This window comes from Bos grunniens, chromosome X (genome assembly GCF_055505025.1).
Source record: "Bos grunniens cultivar Pamir isolate PY7600 chromosome X, Bosgru_T2T1.0, whole genome shotgun sequence".
Lineage (NCBI taxonomy): Eukaryota > Metazoa > Chordata > Mammalia > Artiodactyla > Bovidae > Bos > Bos grunniens.
In genome coordinates, this window is record NC_141194.1 from 105653434 (window position 1) to 105676119 (window position 22686).

Below are 22686 nucleotides of genomic sequence, written 5' to 3' on the forward strand. Positions count from 1 at the left end.
TTGCCTCCCGGGAAGGGTTGCTGGGACCCGGGCTCTAGCGCTCGCGCCATTCGGCTGGCCACGTCGCCTCGCCGAGGGCCTAGAAAAGACGGCGGTGAGGCGGGGCGGGGCGGGGCGGGGCGGCCTGGCAGACGGTGCTGAGACCCGCCAGGGATCCGTGCGCGGGAGCCTCGCGCGCCCCGCCCTGGGAAGCTCGGCGCGGTCTCGCCGGCTGGGTGCGCACTGCTGCAGCAGCCCGAGGCGGGCCCCTGGGGACGTGGGGGCGACTATTGTCGTGGCCGTCTCCCCCGCCTCCCTCTCCCGGGCGCTGAAGGCCCCCGCCCTCCCCTAGTCGCTAAGGCGGGGGCCGGGGGAAATCCAGTTTGCGAACGACCCTCTCGGCCTCCGCTGGGTCGCTGGAAAAGCAGCCTCCATCCCTCCATCCTCAGGCCTCCTCTCTCGGCCTTCAGCCAAGCGCATCCTCCCTTGTGCCCAGCGCAGAAATGAGTGACAAGAAACCCAAGCATGGCGACCCGTCTTTATTTTATTTGGAAGAAAACCACGAGCACCCCGGGGCTCCTGCCGGGTACTCCCGACAGGAACAGGTCCCAAACCCCGTGATCACACCCAGCCCACCTGCCATGGAGGTCCCTTCCTTCTTAGGCCAAAGGAATAAACCCCAGTGTACGCCTTATTGTTAGCACATCACCAAAAAATAAAACAATAACGCCAGCTAAGCGGGACAGACAAATAGTACTTCCACACTCCCCCCAAACTCAGGGAATGGAACAGCTCCTGGCTGCTACAAGGAACCCCATAGAGCCTGGGAAGGGAGGACTGGCTACACAAAAGCACTATCAACAGCAAGGAGCAAAAGTGGAGAAATGAGAATAAATAAGGAGAAGCGGGGTGGATTTTGTAGAACTAACGGCCCCTACCTTTATAATGATCAAGCCTGGGAGATCTGTCTACTGTCTATGCAGAAATATATACACCTTGTGGAGAGAGATGTGGTGGGGAGTGGACAGCCCAGGGAAGACCCTCAGCAGGCTGAACAGGTAGCCTGACAAGCTAGGGGGAGCCAGGGAGTCGTGGGATGGCGGAAGAGGGAGAAGCCTTCCTGCCCAGTGGGCCTCTGATGGGGAGGTGACAACCTGGACCCCAGCCACGCCCTCAACCCCCCCCCCCCCCGCAGGTGTGGAATCACACGATCTGGGTCAAAGTGATGGTGGGGCCCTTGTGGTCGTCGAAGCGATCCATGGTCTTGAGGCTGAGGATCATGTGCAGGCCATAGGTGAAGATGAACAGCATGAACAAGGAGGTGAGCAACCCCATCCAGATACCCGGGGAGAAGAAGCCTGCACAGTCGCTAGCATAGGAGAACTTCTTGTCTGTCACATTGAAGGCCTGGATCTGAGGGACAGAAAGCACCGAATGGCCCCACCCAGAGAGGCCAGGTAAGTGTTCCCCAGCTGGTGGGAAGAGAGCAGCAAGGGGATGGGACTACATTCCCAGGCCCAAACCTGAAAGGACCCAGAAACCCTTCACAGGCCTCTGCTCCCCCCGAACCCCTCCTCCAGCCAGGGCTCCCCCACTGTCAGGCACAGTCCCTCCTCCCTTCCTACCTGGAAGTCCCGAAAAGTCATCTGCCAAAGAGAGGGCTGCGTGTCAGGCACAAGGAGGTTGCCATCCTCGTTTTCACTGCTGACATGCTCACAGTGGAAGGAATAAATGCTGGGCCCCGTGACCTGGGAGGCATTGAAGTAGGCGACGGAGCCGTTGCTGTGGATTTCCAGGTTCTCCAAGGTAAACCAGTGCCGGGCAGACACTGAGTAGTAGCTGTTAGCCAGAATGAACCTGGGGGGGGGGGGGGTGCGCCGCGGAGCGGGGTCAGGCAGCTGGAGAGGCTGGAGCCACAGCAGCCCACCTGCCCCTGCCTCTCAGACTCACTTGAATGTCACCATGGTCCCAAAGAGTGAGTCATATGTCAGCACCAGCCTGCAGAGGAAGAGGGGTTTTCAGACTCTGGAATGGCCTTGAAAACACTTCTGAGCAAGGCCCTCAGGTCTCCTTCTACCTGAGCTGCACCAGGTCCTCCCGCAGAGCCACCTAAAGAACCAGCACCCTAGCTTGACAGATAGGAGACCTGAGGCCCCATCCCTTTCCAAGTCAGGAGCCGGGTAGCACACAGGTGCCCCACCTCCAGCTGAGGGCTCCTTCCTCTGGGTTCCCTGAACCCCCAGACTCCCTCTTGGAGTTGCTTAAGGTGCTCAGGCTGGGCCATGAGGCTGCCCAAGGGGGTGGCACTGGGATCCAGGGTGATTAGGAACTGTTAACAACCAAGGCCCCAGCTAAGGATGAGAAGGCATGAGCAGGCAGAGCTCTGAGCAGCAGCCCCACCCTACACCACCACCTGCGTCTTCACGCTGAACGCCCCCCAACACAGACCCAGGCAGGGGCACGCACTTTGCCCTCACCTGGCAACGGAGTCGTTCCAGAAGGAGCCAGTCAGGTTGAGGTCCTGGACCCCAAAGGTGCGGGAGGTCAGGTCCTCCCAGTGCTCCCCGTATGCCACTGAGAAGTTTTGGGCCCAGAAGAGGATCCGGGTGTCGTAACTGTCATTGTAACTCACGGGGACATTCATTGTAGGCGGCACCACCGTTCTCTGCAACAGCTGGCGACCCAGCCCCCCAGTCACCATGGCTACATCGCGGGCCACCTGCAGACAAGAGCCCACAAAACCTTCTCTCAACAGCCCTTGGGGCGAGCCCTGAACCAGATAGCCTGCCCTTCCTCTCCCCACTGAGCACCATCTCTGGTCCCACCAGTGATGCTCATATGCAAAAGCTTCCTTTGAGCAGCTTTCCCCTAAGCCTCTGTGACATTGCTAATCTTTGCAACTTCAGAACACTTGGACTTCATGTCCGAAAATGCCAGCCCATAAGGCTAATGGGGTGAGATGGGCAGTGGTTGCTTGACTTTGTGGCTCATCCATGCCCCCCACCCCTACACCTGCCCAGAGGAACCAGCCCCCCTCCAGGCTCCCCGACCACACCTCCTGGAGCCCTGGGCATGGGCACGTACCCTAGAAGGGTGGACCGCCGTGAGGGCCGCCGTGTAGGGGATGTCTTCTGACTTGAGTGTGCTCAGCACCTGCCCAATGACCTCATCTGAGGGGCCAGGGGGAGAACAGAAACGCAGGTCAGAGGCAGCCCCTCGCAGCCACTGTACCCAGCAGAAGCCAGGAGAGGCAGGCTGTACCCTTCTATGCCCTCTCTGGGCGCCTTCTCTGGATGGCGCTCTGTGAGATCACCTTGTGGAGGCGGGCACCCCTAGATGTCTCCACTGTGAAGCCCTTCTCACCCTAGCAACCAGTATGTCCCCATGTGGGACACCGAGCCCCTCCAAGAGCCGGCTCCCATCAACCCCCAGTAGCATTTTCCGTTTCAACAGCCACTTCTCATCATCCCCCCCGCTTCTGGCCTCCCCTGGGATACCATGGCCCCAGTCACCGCCTCCCCCACGTGGACAGAGGAAAGACAGACAGCTACCGAAAACACCAAATCCAGCATGGCAAGTTTCCGGTGACCTTTCTGGGAGGAAGAACTGTCCTCTCTAGTGCAAGGGAGACAAGTTCTCAGAACAGGTGTTTGAAACAGTGCTGGCGTGTTAAACCCCCAGACCCTAGGGTGCAGGCTGTCTGGGTGGAAGTTGGCTCCAGGCTGTGCTGAGGAGGCCCCTGGGCATCCAACGCTTGGGCCGAGGCCTAGGGATCTTGCCCAGTTGCCAGGGGCTCGGAGAAGCAGCCAGGCCCCCTGGGAATGGAGAGGGGCTGAGGAACCTGGGCCAGCTCCGCATGGCCAAGGGCTGGATAAAGATGGAAACCGTGCACCTTCCCCGACCCCACTCACCATTGCCCATGAGGACTTCCTTCGGTGCCATCAGACCCGAGCTAGGGAAGAGACATAAAGTTCGAGCTGCCCAAATCCTGATGGCTCTCTGCCACTCATTGGGCTGCCTCCTGAAGCCCCTCCAGGCCCTGGCATTCCCTGGTATAGCCCCGCCACTTAGAACACTCGAGCTGGGCCTCCAAGAGCCACACTCACCACCACGAGTCCCCCCTCCCAGGACCTCTGCTCACCTCGCGGCCCTGCCTGGAATCCCCTGTGCCTTCTCCCCCAGCTCCAGAGTCCCAGTCACGTCCCTGCCACCTCTCCATGAACAGTCCCCACTAGGCAGGCTGGTTCCCTGCTAGCGAGGCCCATGCCTGGCTCATCTCAGGAGGCCTGAGAGGCCTAGCTTGATGCTGGGCACTGACTCCTGAGTCCCAACCCGGCTGGAGGGCCTTCCTGCCTCTTCTGGCCAGACAGACGCCTTCTGGGAGGGCCTCAGGGTGCTAAATGGAGGACGGCTTGGCTGGACAGAGTTGTGCCCCCAGAACTTGGGCCCTGAGGCTAGAGGCCCAGCCATACCTGGCTGTGTAGGGCAGGCGGATGAGCAGCAAGGCCGGGATGCTGGCATTGAGCTTCAGTTCCTGGAGAGTGGCCAAGTCCACGTGCAGGGGGCTGGCCCCGAGCTTCTCCTGCAGGTAAGTGGTCAGAGTGCTGATCGCGTACCAGTCAACAGCAGGAAGCACCAGAGAGGAGGGGGCCAGGTCCAGGGCGTTCTGGGAACAGGGGGGAGACAGGCAGATGAGTTAGCAAGGGGCCACGGGACCAGGGTCGGCCAGCTACCCAGACCTCGGTAGCAAGCCACACCTACACCGGGTCTCACTCCAGGTAAGAAACAAAACACACCACACTCCTGGCCCTGACACTTGGCCTTTCCCCATCAAGCCAACGTCTCTGGTTCCTGAGGGGATAGTTCCTATTATGCTGGTGGAGGGAGGCACGGGGTGGCCTCCAGGGTCACCGGCTGGGTGTAGACTCTTACCTCCAGGTTAGAAAAGGCGCTGTCTTGCTTGTTTCCAAACACGCCACCATATGCTGTGAAGTCCTCAATGCTCAGCTAGTAAAAGGGAGGGAAACAGCCTCAGAAGGTTGGACAGATGTGGGGCCAGGGCAGGGGGCAGACACTGGCCCTGGGCATTTCTGCAGGGCCAGCAACATCTCATTTAGAGGCAGGTTTGATCTGGAGCATGAGGGTGCATTTTAGGGGTAGGGGTGTGGAAGGTTCTCTTTCTTTCCGCCAGCAACCCTCTCAGCAGGGCAAGAAGACAAGGAAGGCAGTCACGGGGTTGGGAGAAAATGTGTGGGCAGCTGACTCATGATAACCTCAGGAGTAAGAGTCAACGGCCTGCCTGGAGATAAGAGGAACTTCGGACAGAAGAGGGAAGCTGTGGGGAGGGGGCTGGGAGCAGCTAAGAACACTGATTGCATGCCCCCGGGGCGGAAGGCCCAGTAAAAAGAGAACCTACATGCCAGCTGCAACAGCTGGAGCCGCCTTTGTCCAGTCTGCACAGGACCCTTTGCAAAGGAGGGTGAGAAATCCCCCCTCCCCGCCCCAGTTTTGGTGGAAGGGGACAGAGGTGAAGATCTCAGAACACACTGGACCAACCACAGAAGGCTTCTGAGCACTCTGGACCACAATCACCCTGACCCCCATCCTTCTAATCTCCACAACCTATGGATGTCCTTCAACTTTCGCCCTCCGTTCCAACTCCCAGCTTCCTCTGTATTTTCCCAGGGAGGCCCAGAGGTGATCTTAATCAGCTTCCCTGATGTCATCGTGTTTAGTATACACACCTGCCCAGCCTCCTTGCCCTTCTGGGCAGGAATCCTGAGCCTCTCTGGTGCCGAGGCTATCATTCAGAAAGCCTGTGTGCACTCCCTGTTCGAAATCACCCAAGACTTCCTGCCACATTTTAGAACTGCGACCAACCCCTTTCCCCCTCATCTCCAGGCTCCTCAACTGACCATCTCCTAAGCCTTTCTCTCACTCACTGTACTCCAGCCACACCAGCTCTTCCACAGGCTCACCCTTTGCACCTGCTGCTCTGCCAGGAATGCATACCTTCCTCCCCCAGCCACATGGCTCCATCTCTACCTCCGCTTACATCTCTGCTTCAATACCACCTCCTCAGCGAGCACTTGCCTGCTCCCTCTTTATGTTACACAGCATTGCCAGTCACTCTGTCCCCAAGTCTGCTTCCTTCTTATCTAAGGACTATAGTGCTGACGTTATATCATACCAACTTAGCATTTACGTAAACCTCTCACCCTCACAAGAGTGTTAGCTGCTTCGGAGTAGGGGCTTGGGTGATTCTGCTCATTGCTATGTCCCCAGCACTTAATCAATACCTGTCACAGAGTAGGTAGTCTATATTTGACAAATGAATGAATGAGTGAATGCCATCAGATGGGGGTGGGGGGGGCGCCAGCCAGATCTTTTACATGGACTATCAGAATTGCTCCTCACTGCCCTCTGATGTCAGTGGTGTCTTTTTACAGATGTGGAAACTGGTATTTGCAGAGTATTTCACATGTCCAAAGGCCAGTAAGCAATAGAACTGGAACTGAGTTCCAGTCTGACTACATTATTCACCACCTCCTGGAAGGACTACAGGCCAGCACAGCTACCACCCTCTGCCCACAGAGCAAGACCACAAAGGGAATGACCCGAACAGGCCACCAATGAGGAAGAGACAAGCAGAAGCTCAATAATCTCACAAACACTAATCCTACACTGCCCTAGAATCTTCTTGTGGTCTGCATACCTGCTTTAGGGCCAGAAATGCCCAGATGGGAGGGTAAACAGTGTGCTGGGTATGAGCACAAAATCACAGTGGGGGAGGGGTGTCCAACAGACTCAGGCTGGAATAACCTGGGACTTGCACAAGCCATGGAACTTCAGCTGATCCTACAACCCTTAGCTCCTTAGGCAGTAAAACCAAGATAATGACATCAGCTCAGCTAGTATGAATGAAGCACTCAGTAAGCGATCAATCATTCTTCCATTCTGTCTTACGATCATTACAGTCAGAATCACAACTCTGCCACCCAATAGCTATGTGACCTTGGGCAAGTCACTTGCCATCCTTGGGCTTCTCATCTGTAAACAGGGTTCATCATCCTTGCCTTGTTGTGAGTCAGGTAAGGGTTTGGTACTCAATCAGCATCTGGCCTCTGACCCCTTATTTCCCCCAATCAAGTGGGTGCCATTTCTGGGCCCTCACCATTCCCATGCTCAGCTGAGTGGCTCAGTGGAAGGGTGTTGTGCCCATAACCCAGAGGTAGACGGATGGAAACCATCCTCTGCTAGCTGTTTGTCTTCCCAGGTGGCACTAGTGTTTAAAAAAAAAAAAAAAAAAACGCCTGCCAATCCAGGTGTCCTAAAGAGATGTGGGTTCTATCCCTGAGTGGGGAAGATCCCTTGGAGGAAGGCATGGCAACCCACTCCACTGTTCTTGACTAGGAGCATCCCTGGTGGCTCAGACTGTGAAGAATCTGCCTGCCAATGCAGGAGACCCAGGTTTGATCAGTGGGGTTTGGAAGATCCCCTGGAGGAGGGCATGGCAACCCACTCCAGTATTCTTGCCTAGAGAATCCCATGGACAGAGGAGCCTGGCGGGCTATTAGCCCATAGAGTAGCAAAGAATCAGACACGACTGAAGCGACTTAGCAGGCACACACCATTCCCACTGAACATTCTCCCGCAGGCCTTCCTAAGGAAGGAACCACACCTCTCTGCAGTTTGGACAAGGTCACTGCAGCTTCCCTCGGGGAATGGGCCTCAGTGTCCTGGGGGAGAGGGGGCTGTCTCCTGAATGACGTAGGGAGAGAGGGTTGGGGAAGGCGCACCTTGTCCTGCAGGAACAGCAGCACATTTCGGGGGCCCAGCTCCAGGGCGGGGTCTAAGTAGGTGGAGAGCTGCATGTCGCTGGTGATATGGCCCTCGTGGGTGTCGGCCGCAGGAGCCCACAGGCCTCTGGCAGGGGATAGAGAGGTGCTATCAAGCGGGGGCTTGAGATCCGAAGCCCGTGGGCTCCCAGCTTGATGCCTGGGGCCCAGAGCCAGCGCCCTTGCTACAGGCCTCCGAACAAGGGACAGCCCCCCCTGGGCCTCACCGCCCCCGCCAAGGACAGCTCCGGAGTCGAGCTAGGGCCCCTCAACCGCCGCGGCGCGCAGCGCAGCCCGCCCCGCTCACCGGTCACTCGACCACAGCACCAGCGGCACCTGCTGCTCCGACGTCGCCGCTGCCGCCGCCACCAGCATCAGCGGCAGCCATGGCATCCGGCAGAGCGCTGGAGCCCACCGCGTCCCCGCCCGCACCTGAGCCGCCGCGGTCGCCGCCATCATAACCTCTCGGCCTGTACTGCCAGGACCCACCGCGGCCGCCGCGGATCAGGTGACCGACGCCCCCGCCCAAAGTCCGCCTTGAGCTGCCATTGGTCCGGGCGCAAGACGGCTCTCCAGACTCTCAGGTGATTGAACGATGTGGCTGTCACTCACAGCTGCTCCTTTTCGCTGGTTGGCTGTACGTCTCTCCGGGCGCGCACGCTACAAATGGTTAAGGGGGCGGGGCAGAGCTCCTTTGGTTCCCACAGCGCGCCTGCCAATCTGCGGATGCTGGTGGGTGGGACCCAGCAGAAGGTACTGGGCGGGTTGGGCTCCGCTTGTCCCCGCACTCACGGCTTACCGTCTCCCTGTTTTAAAACTTAAGCATCAGGGTCTTTTCCAATGAGTCAGTTATTTGGCCACCTGATGCGAAGAACTGAGTCCTTTGGAAAAGACCCTGATGCTGGGAAAGACTGAAGGCGGGAGGAGAAGGGGACGACAGAGGATGAGATGGTTGGATGGCATCACCGACTCGATGGACATGAGTTTGAGTAAACTCCGGGAGTTGGTGATGGATAGGGAGGCCTGGCGTGCTGCAGTCCATGGGGTCGCAAAGAATCGGACCCGACTGAGCGACTGAACTGAATGCTTAGAATAGCAAGAGGGCTTTCTTTTTCCCGCAGTTGGACCCTCCCTTATACAGGTAAGGAAAGAAGAGGATGCCCAGGAGAGCGTCCAGAGAAACACCAGCACTTGCTAGGGGCAGGGAGGAGGATCAGAAGAGAGATCAGAGAGGAGCATCAAGGAGGAGGGGGAAAACCCTGGGAAGTTTCAAGGACGCCATGATTAACAACGTCAGTCTCGACTGCTACCAGGAAGCAGGTAAGATGAAGACAGAACACTTTCTTGTACTTCGCAACACCAGTTTGCTAAAAGTGATGTCATTGTGAGGAAGTGGAGACGCAGCATTGATTGTTCCTTTCTCGAAGTTTGCCTTCAGGAGAGGAAAGAGACAACTAGAGCCAGAAGATGTGAGACACCACCTCAAATGAATTGGGAGACTTTCATCTTTCTCTGTGCCTCTTTTTTTTTTTCTTAATATATATATATATATATATATTGTGTGTGTGTTTACAAAAGCACATACAAAACACTTAGAATGTTTCAGGTGCACAGCTACGTGGTTCTTATACACATATGTTATTTTTATAATAGACACATCTATTATTGTTAGGTTATTTTCCATTATAGATATTTCAGATAATTTTCCATTATAGGTATTCCATTAGTGATATTGACAAAATATTGACTATAGTTACCTATGGTATACAGTAAACCTTTGTTGCTTGTTGCACATCTATTTTTTTAATTAGAATCTAGAAATAAAAAAAAGAAATCTAGCAATCTATTCATACTAAGTCAAAAAAGTGGAATCAAAATGTCATGTTTTTTAGCTATATGCCTCTTTTTTTTTTTTTTTGCCATACCATGCAGCAGGTGGTGTATTAGTTCCCCAACCGGGGATCAAACCCAAATCCCCTGCATTGGAAGCATGGAGTCTTCTGGACCACTGCTGGACCACTGAGGAAGTCTCTGTCTGTGCCATTTTTGATTTCTCATATTGGCGACCATTGGAATCTAGTGGGTAAGTAAATGGGTGCTGTTTTGTTTTTTTTAACATTGATACATGTACTGGGTTGAAGAGTATCCCCCTAAAATTCATGTCTATCCAGAACTTGTAAATGTCACTTCATTTGGAAATTAGATCTTTGCAGATGTGATCCAAATAAGGTCATGCTGGAGTAGGGCGGGCCCTAAATCCAATGACTAGTATCCTCCTAAGAAGAGAGAAGTTTTGACACAGACACACAGGGAAGGCCAATCGATGGTAGAGACAGAGTTTTGCAGCCACAAACTGAGGAGCTCCTGGAACCACCAGAAACAAATACACAAGGAGAAATTCTTCCCTAGAGCTTTCAGAGGGAACACAGCCCTGTTTACACCTTGACTTTGGACTTCTAGCCTCCAGAACTGGGAGAGAATAAATTTCTGTTGGTTGAAGCCTGCCCGTTTGTGGTAATCTCTTATAGCAGCCCTGGGAAACTAAAACACTATATGTTTGCAATTTTTCATAATAAAAAATATGGGGAGATAAAAGTTTGATCATGCCCGTTGCCAGCAAGGATGTTGGGAAATAGTCTTGCCTACACGGTGGTGAAAATATCAACTGGTCGAACTGTTTTTAGAGGATAATTTGGCAGCATCTAACAAACTGAAATCTGTATGACCTGTAACTAAGCGGTTTCCCTCTTAGGGATCCATTCAATAGAAATGGGCTTCCCTGGTGGCTCAGATGGTGAAGAGTCTGCCTGCAGTGTGGGAGACCTGGGTTTGATACCTGGGTCAGGAATATCCCCTGGAGAAGGAAATGGCAACCCACTCCAGTGTTCTTGCCTGGAAAATCCCATGGACAGAGGAGCCTTGCAGGCTACAGTCCATGGGATCATAAAGAGTCAGACACGACTGAGTGACTTCACTTTCACTTTCAATAGAAATACTCAGCCAAGTGCACATAAAGAGAGCTTTTGCAGCACCGTTTGTGGTTACAAAGATGTGGGTACTTGGGACTGGACATCAGGACAGTGTCCAGCCACTGCTGCTGCCATCCCTGCCCCTCAAATACCATCTCCTTGGCAGAATTCAATCTATGTGACTCCCCTCCTAGCCCCACAGAGCTGACAGACCACTGATCACCTCTACTTATCAACTGCTTAGGAGATTGTAATCATGGTTGTCACTTCAACTATGTGGCTTCAACTATGACAGTGGCAGTTGAACTGAAGAAAGGAGGTGGGCTTGCCATTGTTGAGGAAGACAGAGACTGGAGGTGGCTCTTGGATCCGTCTGAGTTGGGGACTAGGAGATAAGGTAAGTTGGGGACAGTTAATTTTGGATTGTTTGTGGGGCCCCTCAGTGGCAACGTCTGAGTCAGCTTCAGGGAGAGGTTTTTGCTGGAGCTCACTGTGTCCCCAGAAGACCAGGAGAGGTTGGAAGGCTTAGGGCCATGATCTAAGTTGTGTTTAAAAGGGCTGATTTGGCTGTGGAAGCAGAACAGATGAGGTGGGGAGAGTGGCAGCAGAGACCAGCAAGAGGCTGCTGCCCTTGTCTGGGAGGAAGGTGATGGGGCTGGACCAGGTGATGGAGAGGCAGAGGAAAAAGCCAGAGAGACTGCAGAGGTCGCTGCCTCAGCACTGATGTGGGGCTGATGTTCGAGCAGGTGGCGTGGTGGCCGGGGCCCTGGGAGCATCTGAAGTGAGAGATCAGAGCCAGGGTCGCCAGCAGATGGGGAAGGGAGAGACCAGAGTCCACATGCTCGAGTCCTTCCCTGTCCTTGCTCTCGCTCTCTGCCCGGTGGCTCAGTTGCATCCCCCTGGTCTGTCAATCCTGCTCAGCCTGGTGCCCCAAGGGAAAAAAAACAGGGATCCCCCCCCCGCGCCCAAACAGGGCATCACAGCATCACTGAAGTCCAAGTTTGAAGGGAAAGATTTTCTCAAAAGGTGTGACCTTGTGGGCCAGCAGTCTCCTGCTCCCCGTCATTACAGAGGCCCACAGATGCTTTTCTTCTTTGCTCAGTTCCCACAGGTCCCTGGAGTGGTAATCCTCTGGAAGCAGTGGCTGTGGGCCGGGCACTGAGTCGGACTCAGACTCTGCCCCTCAAGTTCCCAATCTGATCTGCAGGAGACGGGACATGAGGGGTCCCAGCCCAGGGTGATGGATGTTCAAAAGGGAGACACACAGGGCCAGGAGGGAGGCACACAGAGGGGGCACACCTAAGTCTGCTTCAACCGCAAGGTGACATCTAAGCTGAGTCCTTCAATAAATATTGACAGCACCCATGAGTACCTTCTGTCTGTGGCTTCGTTTTGGGGGTGAAAGCATTTATTCATGAAAACCCACCTGGGCCCTCACCATCCCTGTGTCTTCTTTTAATACAGTATTGGACACATCGCCAAATCAGTGTAATATCTGTGTGCTGCGTGGATTACCTATGTTGTGTAGACACGCATCACCTTTACGTTACACACATCACATTATTGCATGTGAAATAGATAATAAAAGGAGCCCCCATCACCCGCCCCAGACTTCACAGAGTGCTGCCAGGTCCTGGGCAAAAATTGTTCTCCCCAAATCCCTTTCTCCTGCCCCTCCCTGCCCCCTGGAAGTAATTGCTAGCCTAAGTTTGCTGTTTATCATTCCTTTTTCTCTTAGAGGTTGACCACTTCAGGATGCCCCCCTGAACAGTCTTGTGCTCAGTCTGCTGATACTTGAGCTTGACAAAATGGCATCATTCTGCTCATAGACCCACACAGGGGACACAGGGAGCATCAGAGCATCCTCATGGAGTAAAGCCAATGCCTGGTTTTCCTCTTCCCTTGGCAGATGCTGGTGCTTCTTACTGTCCCTTGGTTTGCCGGGAGGCTCTTAATGACCTACAGATGCAAGATGTCTCCGGGGCCATGGTCGACGGTCCTCTTGTTCACAATGATTCCGTCTCCTTCCGTTTAGGAGCACCCCTCCTTGCCCATTGCCGGCCAGGAGACACACTGCAAGTGGCAGGGTCAGGGTATCAGGAGACCCACAGGCCCCCTGTGGGAATCTTTCAGCACCCTCACCACAAGTGACTCGGCAATGGAACGTTGCTTACAAAACCCTGAGCTCCATGCTGTACTTGCTGTGAGACAGGTGAAGGGGGCCACCACCTCACTCCTGCAGCCCCTGTCACCTGGAGTGCTCCGCAAAGTGGAGTCCACACCCTGAGCCCGCTCACCCAGGCGTCACACAGTCCTCCCAGGCTTGCTTTCCCCCACACAGTCCTTGTGTGACTGAAAAAGAAAAGTTGAGAAATCCAGATGTCCAGCTCAATGACTTAGCAAAGCAAACTTTGCCTTGGCATCGCCCAAGTCGAGAATTCAAATGTCTACATCCTCATCCCCCTCCCATCACTTCCTTCTCCCTTCCACCAGTGAGCATGCACCTGATTTTTGGGGTCATCTCTTGGCTTTTCATAACTTTACCAATTGTATCAGCCTGTTTGGGGTGCTGGGACAAAGTGTCACGGACAGTGGCACTTAGAAACAGCGAAAGTTTATTGCTCACCAAGGCTTGCCGTCAGAGATCAAGGTACCATCAGCGTGGGGGAGGGTCTTCTTCCCAGGTTGCAGACTTCTCATTGTATCCTCACTGGGTAGGAGGACTGAAGAAACTGGAGCCTCTTTGATGAAGACACTCATCCCATCTTGAGGACTTCACCTTCATGAGCTCATGACCTGAGCACCTCTCCCAGGCCCCCACCTCCTAATAAATACCATTAGGGCATTAGATTTCAATATATGAGTTTGGACAGACATCCTGACCATGGAACCAGATAAGCAGGCATCTCTCAATACAATGGTTTTGTTTTGTCTTCATTGGGACTTTGTATAAGTGGAATTATTCAGTATTATATTTGTGTCTAGATTCTGTGCTCAAAATTGGGAGGTTAATGTGAGTCATTGCCTAATAGCCACATGACTGCTGTTCCTCTGGACAGATATTCTGCCAGTCATTGAGCCCTTCTGTTGAGGGATATTTGAGTATTTTCCCACTTTAGCTACCACAGCTAGTGTTGCTGCAAACATATATTTGCCTAATGGTGCACATGTATGTGTATTTCCATAGGGGTGTGTGTGTGTGTGTGTGTGTGTGTGTGTGTATCTCAGGTCATAGGGTATATACACTGGGTTGAATGGGCTTCCCAGGTGGTGCTAGTGGTAAAGAACCCACCAGCCAAAGCAGGAGACGTAAGAGACACAAGTTCAATCCCTGGGTCAGGAAGATCCTCTGGAACAGGAAATGGCAACCCACTCCAGTTTTCTTGCCTGGAGAATCCCATGAACAGATGAAGCCTGGCCGGCTACAATCCATAGGGTTGCAAAGAGTCTGACACGACTGAAGCAACTTAGCATATACTGGGTTGAATAGTGTCCCCCGCAAATTCATGTCCAGGCTTCTGTGATGGCTCAAACACTAAAGAATCTGCCTGCAGTGTGTGAGACCCAGGTTCAATCTCTGTGTTGGGAAGATCCCCTGCAGAAGGGAATGGCAACCCACTCCAGTATTCTGGCCTAGAGAATTTCATGGACAGAGGAGCCTGGCGGTCTATAGTTCATGGGGTTGCAAAGAGTTGGACACAACTGAGCAACTAACACTTCAGTTTATTGTGCTTTGTTAATGCAATTACAGGAAGTTCTTACAGTATATATGTTTTCAGCTCTGCCATTGAGTTTCCTCTTCAATAAAATACCTGCTCACACCAATCTTCCCATTTTTCTATGGATTGCTTATCTTCATCTTAGTGATTTATCCATGGGATTCTCCATAGATAAATAGTGGATGAAGTGAAGTGAAAGGCACTCAGTCATGTCTGACTCTTTATGACTCCATGGACTATACAGTCCATGGAATTCTCCAGGCCAGAATACTGGACTGGGTAAATAGTGATTTATTTGTGAGATTCTCCAGACCAGGATACTAGGATGGGTAGCCTTTCCCTTCTCCAGGGGCTCTTCCCAACCCAGGGATCAGACCCAAGTTTCCTGCATTGCAGGCAGATTCCTTACCACTCACTGAGCCACCAAGGAAGCCCCCCCACCCTTGCACTTTCTTCATGATGTCTTCTGATGAACAGAATGTCTTAATTTTACTGTAGTAAGATGAGATCAGATCAGTCGCTCAGGCGTGTCCGACTCTTTACGACCCCATGAATCACAGCACGCCAGGCCTCCCTGTCCATCACCAACTCCCGGAGTTCACTCAGACTCAAGTCCATCGAGTCAGTGATGCCATCCAGCCATCTCATCCTTTGTCATCCCCTTCTCCTCCTGCCCCCAATCCCTCCCAGCATCGGAGTCTTTTCCAATGAGTCAACTCTTCGCATGAGGTGGCCAAAGTACTGGAGTTTCAGCTTTAGCATCATTCCTTCCAAAGAAATCCCAGGGCTGATCTCCTTCAGAATGGACTGGTTGGATCTCCTTGCAGTCCAAGGGACTCTCAAGAGTCTTCTCCAACACCACAGTTCAAAAGCATCAATTCTTTGGCGCTCAGCCTTCTTCACAGTCCAACTCTCACATCCATACATGACCACAGGAAAAACCATAGCCTTGACTAGACGAACCTTTGTTGGCAAAGTAATGTCTCTGCTTTTGAATAGGCTATCTAGGTTGGTCATAACTTTCCTTCCAAGGAGTAAGCGTCTTTTAATTTCATGGCTGCAGTCACCATCTGCAGTGATTTTGGAGCCCAGAAAAATAAAGTCTGACACTGTTTCCACTGTTACCCCATCTATTTCCCATGAAGTGGTGGGACCGGATGCCATGATCTTCATTTTCTGAATGTTGAGCTTTAAGCCAACTTTTTCACTCTCCACTTTCACTTTCATCAAGAGGCTTTTTAGTTCCTCTTCACGTTCTGCCATAAGGGTGGTGTCATCTGCATATCTGAGGTTATTGATATTTCTCCCGGCAATCTTGATTCCAGTTTGTGTTTTTTCCAGTCCAGCATTTCTCATGATGTACTCTGCATATAAGTTAAATAAACAGGGTGACAATATACAGCCTTGACGAACTCCTTTTCCTATTTGGAACCAGTCTGTTGTTCCATGTCCAGTTCTAACTGTTGCTTCCTGACCTGCATACAAATTTCTCAAGAGGCAGATCAGGTGGTCTGGTATTCCCATCTCTTTCAGAATTTTCCACAGTTTATTGTGATCCACACAGTCAAAGGCTTTGGCATAGTCAATAAAGCAGAAATAGATGTTTTTCTGGAACTCTCTTGCTTTTTCTATGATCCAGAGGATGTTGGCAATTTGATCTCTGGTTCCTCTGCCTTTTCTAAAACCAGCTTGAACATCAGGAAGTTCACGGTTCACATATTGCTGAAGCCTGGCTTGGAGAATTTTGAGCATGACTTTACTAGCGTTTGAGATGAGTGCAATTGTGCGGTAGTTTGAGCATTCTTTGGCATTGCCTTTCTTTGGGATTGGAATGAAAACTGACCTTTTCCAGTCCTGTGGCCACTGATGAGTTTTCCAAATTTGCTGGCATATTGAGTGCAGCACTTTCACAGCATCATCTTTCAGGATTTGGAATAGCTCAACTGGAATTCCATCACCTCCACTAGCTTTGTTCGTAGTGATGCTTTCTAAGGCCCACTTGACTTCACATTCCAGGATGTCTGGCTCTAGGTGAGTGATCACACCATCGTGATTATCTGGGTTGTGAAGATCTTTTTTGTACAGTTCTTCTGTGTATTCTTGCCATCTCTTCTTAATATCTTCTGCTTCTGTTAGGTCCATACCATTTCTGTCCTTTATCGAGCCCATCTTTGCATGAAATGTTCCTTTGGTATCTCTGATTTTCTTGAAGAGATCCCTAGTCTTTCCCATTCTGTTGTTTTCCTCTATTTCTTTTCATTGATCGCTGAAGAAGGCTTTCTTATCTCTTCTTGCTATTCTTTGGAACTCTGCATTCAGATGCTTATATCTTTCCTTTTCTCCTTTGCTTTTCGCTTCTCTTCTTTTCACAGCTATTTGTAAGGCCTCCCCAGACAGCCATTTTGCTTTTTTGCATTTCTCTTCTATGGGAATGGTCTTGATCCCTGTTCTGTACAATGTCACAAACCTCATTCCATAGTTCATCAGGCACTCTATCTATCAGATCTAGGCCCTTAAATCTATTTCTCACTTCCACTGTATAATCATAAGGGATTTGATTTAGGTCATACCTGAATGGTCTAGTGGTTTTCCCTACTTTCTTCAATTTCAGTCTGAATTTGGCAATAAGGAGTTCATGATCTGAGCCACAGTCAGCTCCCAGTCTTGTTTTTGCTGACTGTATAGAGCTTCTCCATCTTTGGCTGCAAAGAATATAATCAATCTGATTTTGGTGTTGAACATCTGGTGATGTCCACATGTAGAGTCTTCTCTTGTGTTGTTGGAAGAGGGTGTTTGTTATGACCAGTGCATTTTCTTGGCAAAACTCTATTAGTCTTTGCCCTGCTTCATTCCGTATTCCAAGGCCAAATTTGCCTGTTACTCCAGGTGTTTCTTGACTTCCTACTTTTGCATTCCAGTCCCCTATAATGAAAAGGACATCTTTTTTGGGTGTTAGTTCTAAAAGGTCTTGTAGGTCTTCATCGAACCGTTCAGCTTCAGCTTCATCAGCGTTACTGGTTGGGGCATAGACTTGGATTACTGTGATATTGAATGGTTTGCCTTGGAAACGAACAGAGATCATTCTGTCGTTTTTGAGATTGCATCCAAGTACTGCATTTTGGACTCTTTTGTTGACCATGATGGCCACTTCATTTCTTCTGAGGGATTCCTGCCCGCAGTAGTAGATATAATGGTCATCTGAGTTAAATTCACCCATTCCAGTCCATTTCAGTTCGCTGATTCCTAGAATGTTGACGTTCACTCTTGCCATCTCTTGTTTGACCACTTCCAATTTGCCTTGATTCATGGACCTGACATTCCAGGTTCCTATGCAATATTGCTCTTTACAGCATCGGACCTTGCTTCTATCACCAGTCACATCCACAGCTGGGTATTGTTTTTGCTTTGGCTCCATCGCTTTGTTCTTTCTGGAGTTATTTCTCCACTGATCTCCAGTAGCATATTGGGCACCTACTGACCTGGGGAGTTTCTCTTTCAGTATCCTATCATTTTGCCTTTTCATACTGTTCATGGGGTTCTCAAGGCAAGAATACTGAAGTGGTTTGCCATTCCCTTCTCCAGTGGACCACATTCTGTCAGACTTCTCCACCATGACCCACCTGTCTTGGGTTGCCCCATGGGCATGGCTTAGTTTCATTGAGTTAGACAAGGCTGTGGTCCTAGTGTGATTAGATTGACTAGTTTTCTGTGAGTATGGTTTCAGTGTGTTTGCCCTCTGATGCCCTCTTGCAACACCTACCATCTTATTTGGGTTTCTCTTACCTTGGGCGTGGGGTATCTCTTCATGGATGCTCCAGCAAAGTGCAGCCATTGCTCCTTACCTTGGACGAGGGGTATCTCCTCACCGCCGCCCTTCCTGACCTTCAATGTGGGATATGTACCATTTTCTTGATGGTTCATGTTTTTTGTGTGTGTGCTCAGTTCCTCAGTCATGTCCTACTCTTTGTGACCCCATGGACTGTAGCCTGTGAGGCTCCTCTGTCCATGGCATATTTCCAGCGAGAATACTGGACTGGGTTGCCGTTTCCTCCTCTAGGGGATCTTCCCAACCCAGGGATCAAACCTGCATCTCCTGCGTCTCTTGCATTGCAAGCAGATTCTTTACCACTGAGTCACCAGGGAATCCCTCATGTTTTTAATATCCTCTTTAAGAAACCTTTCCCTGCCCCTAGATTATGGAAATATTTGCCTACGTTATCTTCTAGAAGTTGTCTTTGTTTTCCATGCATTCATGTACGTTGTGGGGCTTCCCAGGTGGTGTGAGTGGTAAAGAGCCCACCAGCCAATGCAGGAGATGCAAGAGATGCAGGTTCAATCCTTGGGTTGGGAAGATTCCCTGAAGAAGGGCATGGCAACCCACTCCAGTATTCTAACCTGGAGAATTCCATGGACACAGGAGCCTGGCAGGCTACAGTCCATGGGGTCACAAAGAGTTGGACACGACGGAGTGACTAACCCTTTCACTTTCTTCATGTATGTTGTGAGGCAAGGATCAAGTGTCTTTAAGAGAGCTGCAATTGTCCCAGTACTGTTTGAGATGAATGTCCTTTACCCACTGTCTTGGAATACCAATTTTGCTCTATATTAAGTGTGCTTACAGCTGTGGGTCAGTTTTTGGATCCCTGTTCCATTCCACTAATCAATTTGTCTCTCGAGTACCACCCTGTCTGAATTATTATAACTTCACAATAAACTTTGATACCCAAAAAGGCAAATCCTCCCACCATGTCCTTTTTTCAAGAGGCTCTTCTTGGGCTATTGTGTGTCCATATTGATTTTAAAATCAATTCATTATATTGGCTAGATTACTTAAAGTTGTGGTAAAATGTATATAACAAAGTCTACCTTTTAGCCATTTTTTATTTAAAAGATTTATTGTGATAAAATAGTGATATAAAACTTTACCATTGTAACCATTTTTAACTGTCCAGTTCTGGGGCATGAAGCACATTCACATTGTTCTACAACCATCACCTCCATCCGTTGCCAGAACATTCTCATCTACCACAAACTAAAACTATCTTCACTAAACACTATATATATATTCCCTCCTCCCCCAGTCCCTGTCACCCATTCTACTTTTTGTCTCTATGAATTTGACTACTCTAGGGATCTCATATGTATGGAATCATATACTACATGTAGTCTTTTGTGTTTGACATATTTCGCTTAGTGTAATGTTTTCAAGGTTCATTCACAATGCAGCCACAATGTCAGAATTTCCTTTCTTTTTATGGAGAATAATATTCCCTTGTATGACCCCAGTTTATTTACCCATTCAACTGTTGATGGACCCTTGAGTTTCCTTTTTGCTGTTGTGAGTAATTCTGTAGATTAATTCTGGAGAACTGACATATTTACTATATCAAGTATTCCTACTCATGAGCATGGGATCACTCTCCATTTACTTGGGTCTTCTTTAATACCTTTCTATAAAATGTTATGATTTTCCTTATGTAGATCTTTCACATCTTTTGTGAGATTCCTAGTTACCTTGTAATTTTTGTAAATGGTGTCTTAAACTATACTTTCTAATTTTTTTATTGCTGGTGAATGTATGTAAATACAACTGATTTTTATACATGTTGATCTTATAACTGGGAAACTTTCTAAAACCTTGTTTCCAAAAATTTGGGTATAAATTCTTTCAGGTATTCTTTCAGTTCCAGAAGCTAGAAGTGGTACCAAAGCAGTTAGACAAATGAAATCAAAAGTAGAATACTTGTAAAGAAGGAAACAACACTGTCATTATTCTCTGCTATTAGGACTCTCCACATAGAAAAACCAAAAGCTGACTTTCACCTCATTTTGTTCCAAGTTTTCTGAGACTGAACGAGACTTCCTTGGTGGTATGGTGGATAGGAATCCACCTGCCAATGCAGGCGACACAGGTTCGATGCCTGGTCTGGGAAGATCCCACGTGCAGCAGAGTAACTAGGCCCATGTGACATAACTACTGAGCCACAACTGAAGGTCATGCACTAAGAGCCTGTGCTCCACAACAAGAGAAAACACCACAGTGAGAAATTTATGCACCACCACTAGAGAGTAACCACCTGCTCTGGCAGCAATGAAGACTCAGTGCAACCAAAAATTAATTTAATAAATAATTTAAAACACAACCATGTGGAAAAATGGAACATTTATGTAGGGTATCAAATCGGAACTCTTCATGAAATAGTTGATGTCTGTCAAAATGAATATAAAATATATACGTGAAAAAGGGATGTTACATTTGGACCTATGCAGATGCAAACTGGCTGACAGTCTGTTTTTTCCTACAAGTGAAAGTTGCTCAGTCGTGTCCGACTGTTGGTGACCCCATGGACTATACAGTCCATGGGATTCTCCAGGCCAGAAAGGGTAGCCTTTCCCCTTTCCAGGTGATCTTCCCAACCCAGGGATTCAACCCAGGTCTCTCACGTTGCAGGTGGATTCTTTACCAGCTGAGCCATAAGAGTTTATGTTCTTTTTTTTTTTAATGTTTACAAGGGTTTATGTTTTTTCCCCTTGTTGTTGTTCAGTTGCTAAGTCATGTCCAACTCTTTGCAACCCTATAGACCACAGCATGCCAGGCTTCCCTATCCTTCATTATCTCCTGGAGTTTCTTAAAACTCGTGTCCATTCAGTTGGTGGTACTAACCAACCATCTCATCTTCTGTCACCCCCTTCTCCTCCTGCCCTCAATTTTTCCCAGCATCAGGGTCTTTTCCAGAGAGTTGGCTCTTCACATCAGGTGGCCAATGTATTGGAGTTTCAGCTTCAACATCATTCCTTTCAATGACTATTCAGGGTTGATTTCCTTTAAGATTGACTGGCTTGATCTCCTCAAAGACCAAGGAACTCTGAAGAGTCTTCCCAGCTCCACAACTTGAAGACATCAATTCTTCGGTGCTCAGCCTTCTTTAGGGTCCAACTGTCACTAATGGCTAACCTCAGATATGCAGATGACACCACCCTTATGACAGAAAGTGAAGAACTAAAGAAACTCTTGATGAAAGTGAAAGAAGAGAGTGAGAAAGTTGGCTTAAAGCTCAACATTCAGAAAACTAAGATCATGGTATCCAGTCCCATCACTTCATGGCAAATAGATGGGGAAACAGTGGAAACAGTGGCTGACTTTATATTTTTGGGCTCTAAAATCACTGCAGATGGTGACTTATGGAAGGAAGTTATGACCAACCTAGACAGCATATTAAAAAGCAAAGACATTACTTTGTCCACAAAGGTCTGTCTAGTCAAGGCTATAGTTTTTCCAGTAGTCATGTATGGATGTGAGAGTTGGACTATAAAGAAAGCTGAGCACCGAAGAATTGATGCTTTTGAGCTGTGGTATTGGAGAAGACTCTTGAGAGTCCCTTGGACTGCAAGGAGATCCAACCAGTCCATTCTAAAGCAGATCAGTCCTGTGTGTTCATTGGGAGGACTGATATTGAAGCTGAAACTCCAATACTTTGGCCACCTTATGTGAAGAGCTGACTCATTGGAAAAGACCCTGATGCTGGGAAAGATTGAGGGCAGGAGGAGAAGGGGACGGCAGAGGATGAGATGGTTGGATGGCATTACCGACTCAATGGACAAGAGTTTGAGTAAACTCCGGGAGTTGGTGATGGACAGGGAGGCCTGGCGTGCTGCAGTTCATGGGGTCACAAAGAGTCAGACCCAACTGAGTGAATGAACTTCACTAATGGCAGAAAGTGAAGAGGAACTAAAGAGCCTCTTCATGAGGGTGAAAGAGAATGAAAAAACTGGCTTAAAACTCAACATTCAAAAAACTAAGATCACGGCACCTAGTCCCATCACTTCATGGTAAATAGGAGAAAACGTGGAAGCAGTGACAGACTTTATTTTGGGGGGCTCCAAAATCACTGCAGATGGTGACTGCAGCCATGAAATTAAAAGATCCTTGCTCCTTGGAAGGAAAGCTATGACCAACCTAGACAGCATATTAAAAAGCAGAGACATCACTTTGCCAACAAAGGTCTGTATAGTCAAAGCTGTGGTTTTTCCAGTTGTCATACATAGATGTGAAAGTTGGACCACAAAGAAGGCTGAGCACTGAAGAACTGATGCTTTCGAATTGTGGTGCTGGAGAAGACTCTTGAAAGTCCCTTGGACTGCAAGATCAAGGGACTTGATCCTAAAGGAAAAAAGTCAGGG

General features: G+C 49.8%; 1 protein-coding gene and 1 long non-coding RNA gene across 10 annotated transcripts; one reads left to right on the plus strand and one right to left on the minus strand.

Moving 5' to 3' along the window:
• Nucleotides 1–503: 503 nt before the first annotated feature.
• Nucleotides 504–8294, minus strand: ATP6AP1 (ATPase H+ transporting accessory protein 1). The gene is made up of 10 exons (XM_086389460.1): nt 8125–8294; nt 7779–7905; nt 4912–4986; nt 4452–4645; nt 3891–3931; nt 3064–3149; nt 2457–2698; nt 1930–1977; nt 1605–1836; nt 504–1392 (listed from the first exon to the last, which is right to left on the minus strand). Exons 1-10 carry the CDS (start codon nt 8274–8276, stop codon nt 1183–1185), a joined length of 1407 nt encoding a protein of 468 aa, XP_086245586.1. The 5' UTR covers nt 8277–8294; the 3' UTR covers nt 504–1182.
• Nucleotides 8295–8499: 205 nt separating this feature from the next.
• On the plus strand, nt 8500–13786 carry LOC147341022 (uncharacterized). Of its 9 annotated transcripts, none has more exons than XR_015159756.1 (5): nt 8500–8570; nt 8939–9137; nt 9750–9900; nt 11082–11183; nt 12696–13162. It is a non-coding gene; the product is annotated as an uncharacterized LOC147341022 (long non-coding RNA). The 9 variants fall into 9 exon arrangements; XR_015159751.1 differs by lacking the exon at nt 12696–13162 and adding an exon at nt 11889–12154 and having other exon boundaries at nt 11031–11183; XR_015159753.1 differs by lacking the exon at nt 12696–13162 and adding an exon at nt 11889–12154.
• Nucleotides 13787–22686: the final 8900 nt, after the last annotated feature.

What these genes read in the sequence shown, in the direction of transcription:
- ATP6AP1 (XM_086389460.1), bottom strand. Translation starts at nt 8,276, where the DNA reads ATGATGGCGGCGACCGCGGCGGCTCAGGTGCGGGCGGGGACGCGGTGG. An exon ending in TGCTGTTCCTGCAGGACAAG is followed by an intron (nt 4,987 to 7,778) that starts GTGCGCCTTCCC and finishes CCCTTTTACTAG; the next exon opens with CTGAGCATTGAGGACTTCAC. An exon ending in GCGCCTTTTCTAACCTGGAG is followed by an intron (nt 4,646 to 4,911) that starts GTAAGAGTCTAC and finishes CCCTGTTCCCAG; the next exon opens with AACGCCCTGGACCTGGCCCC.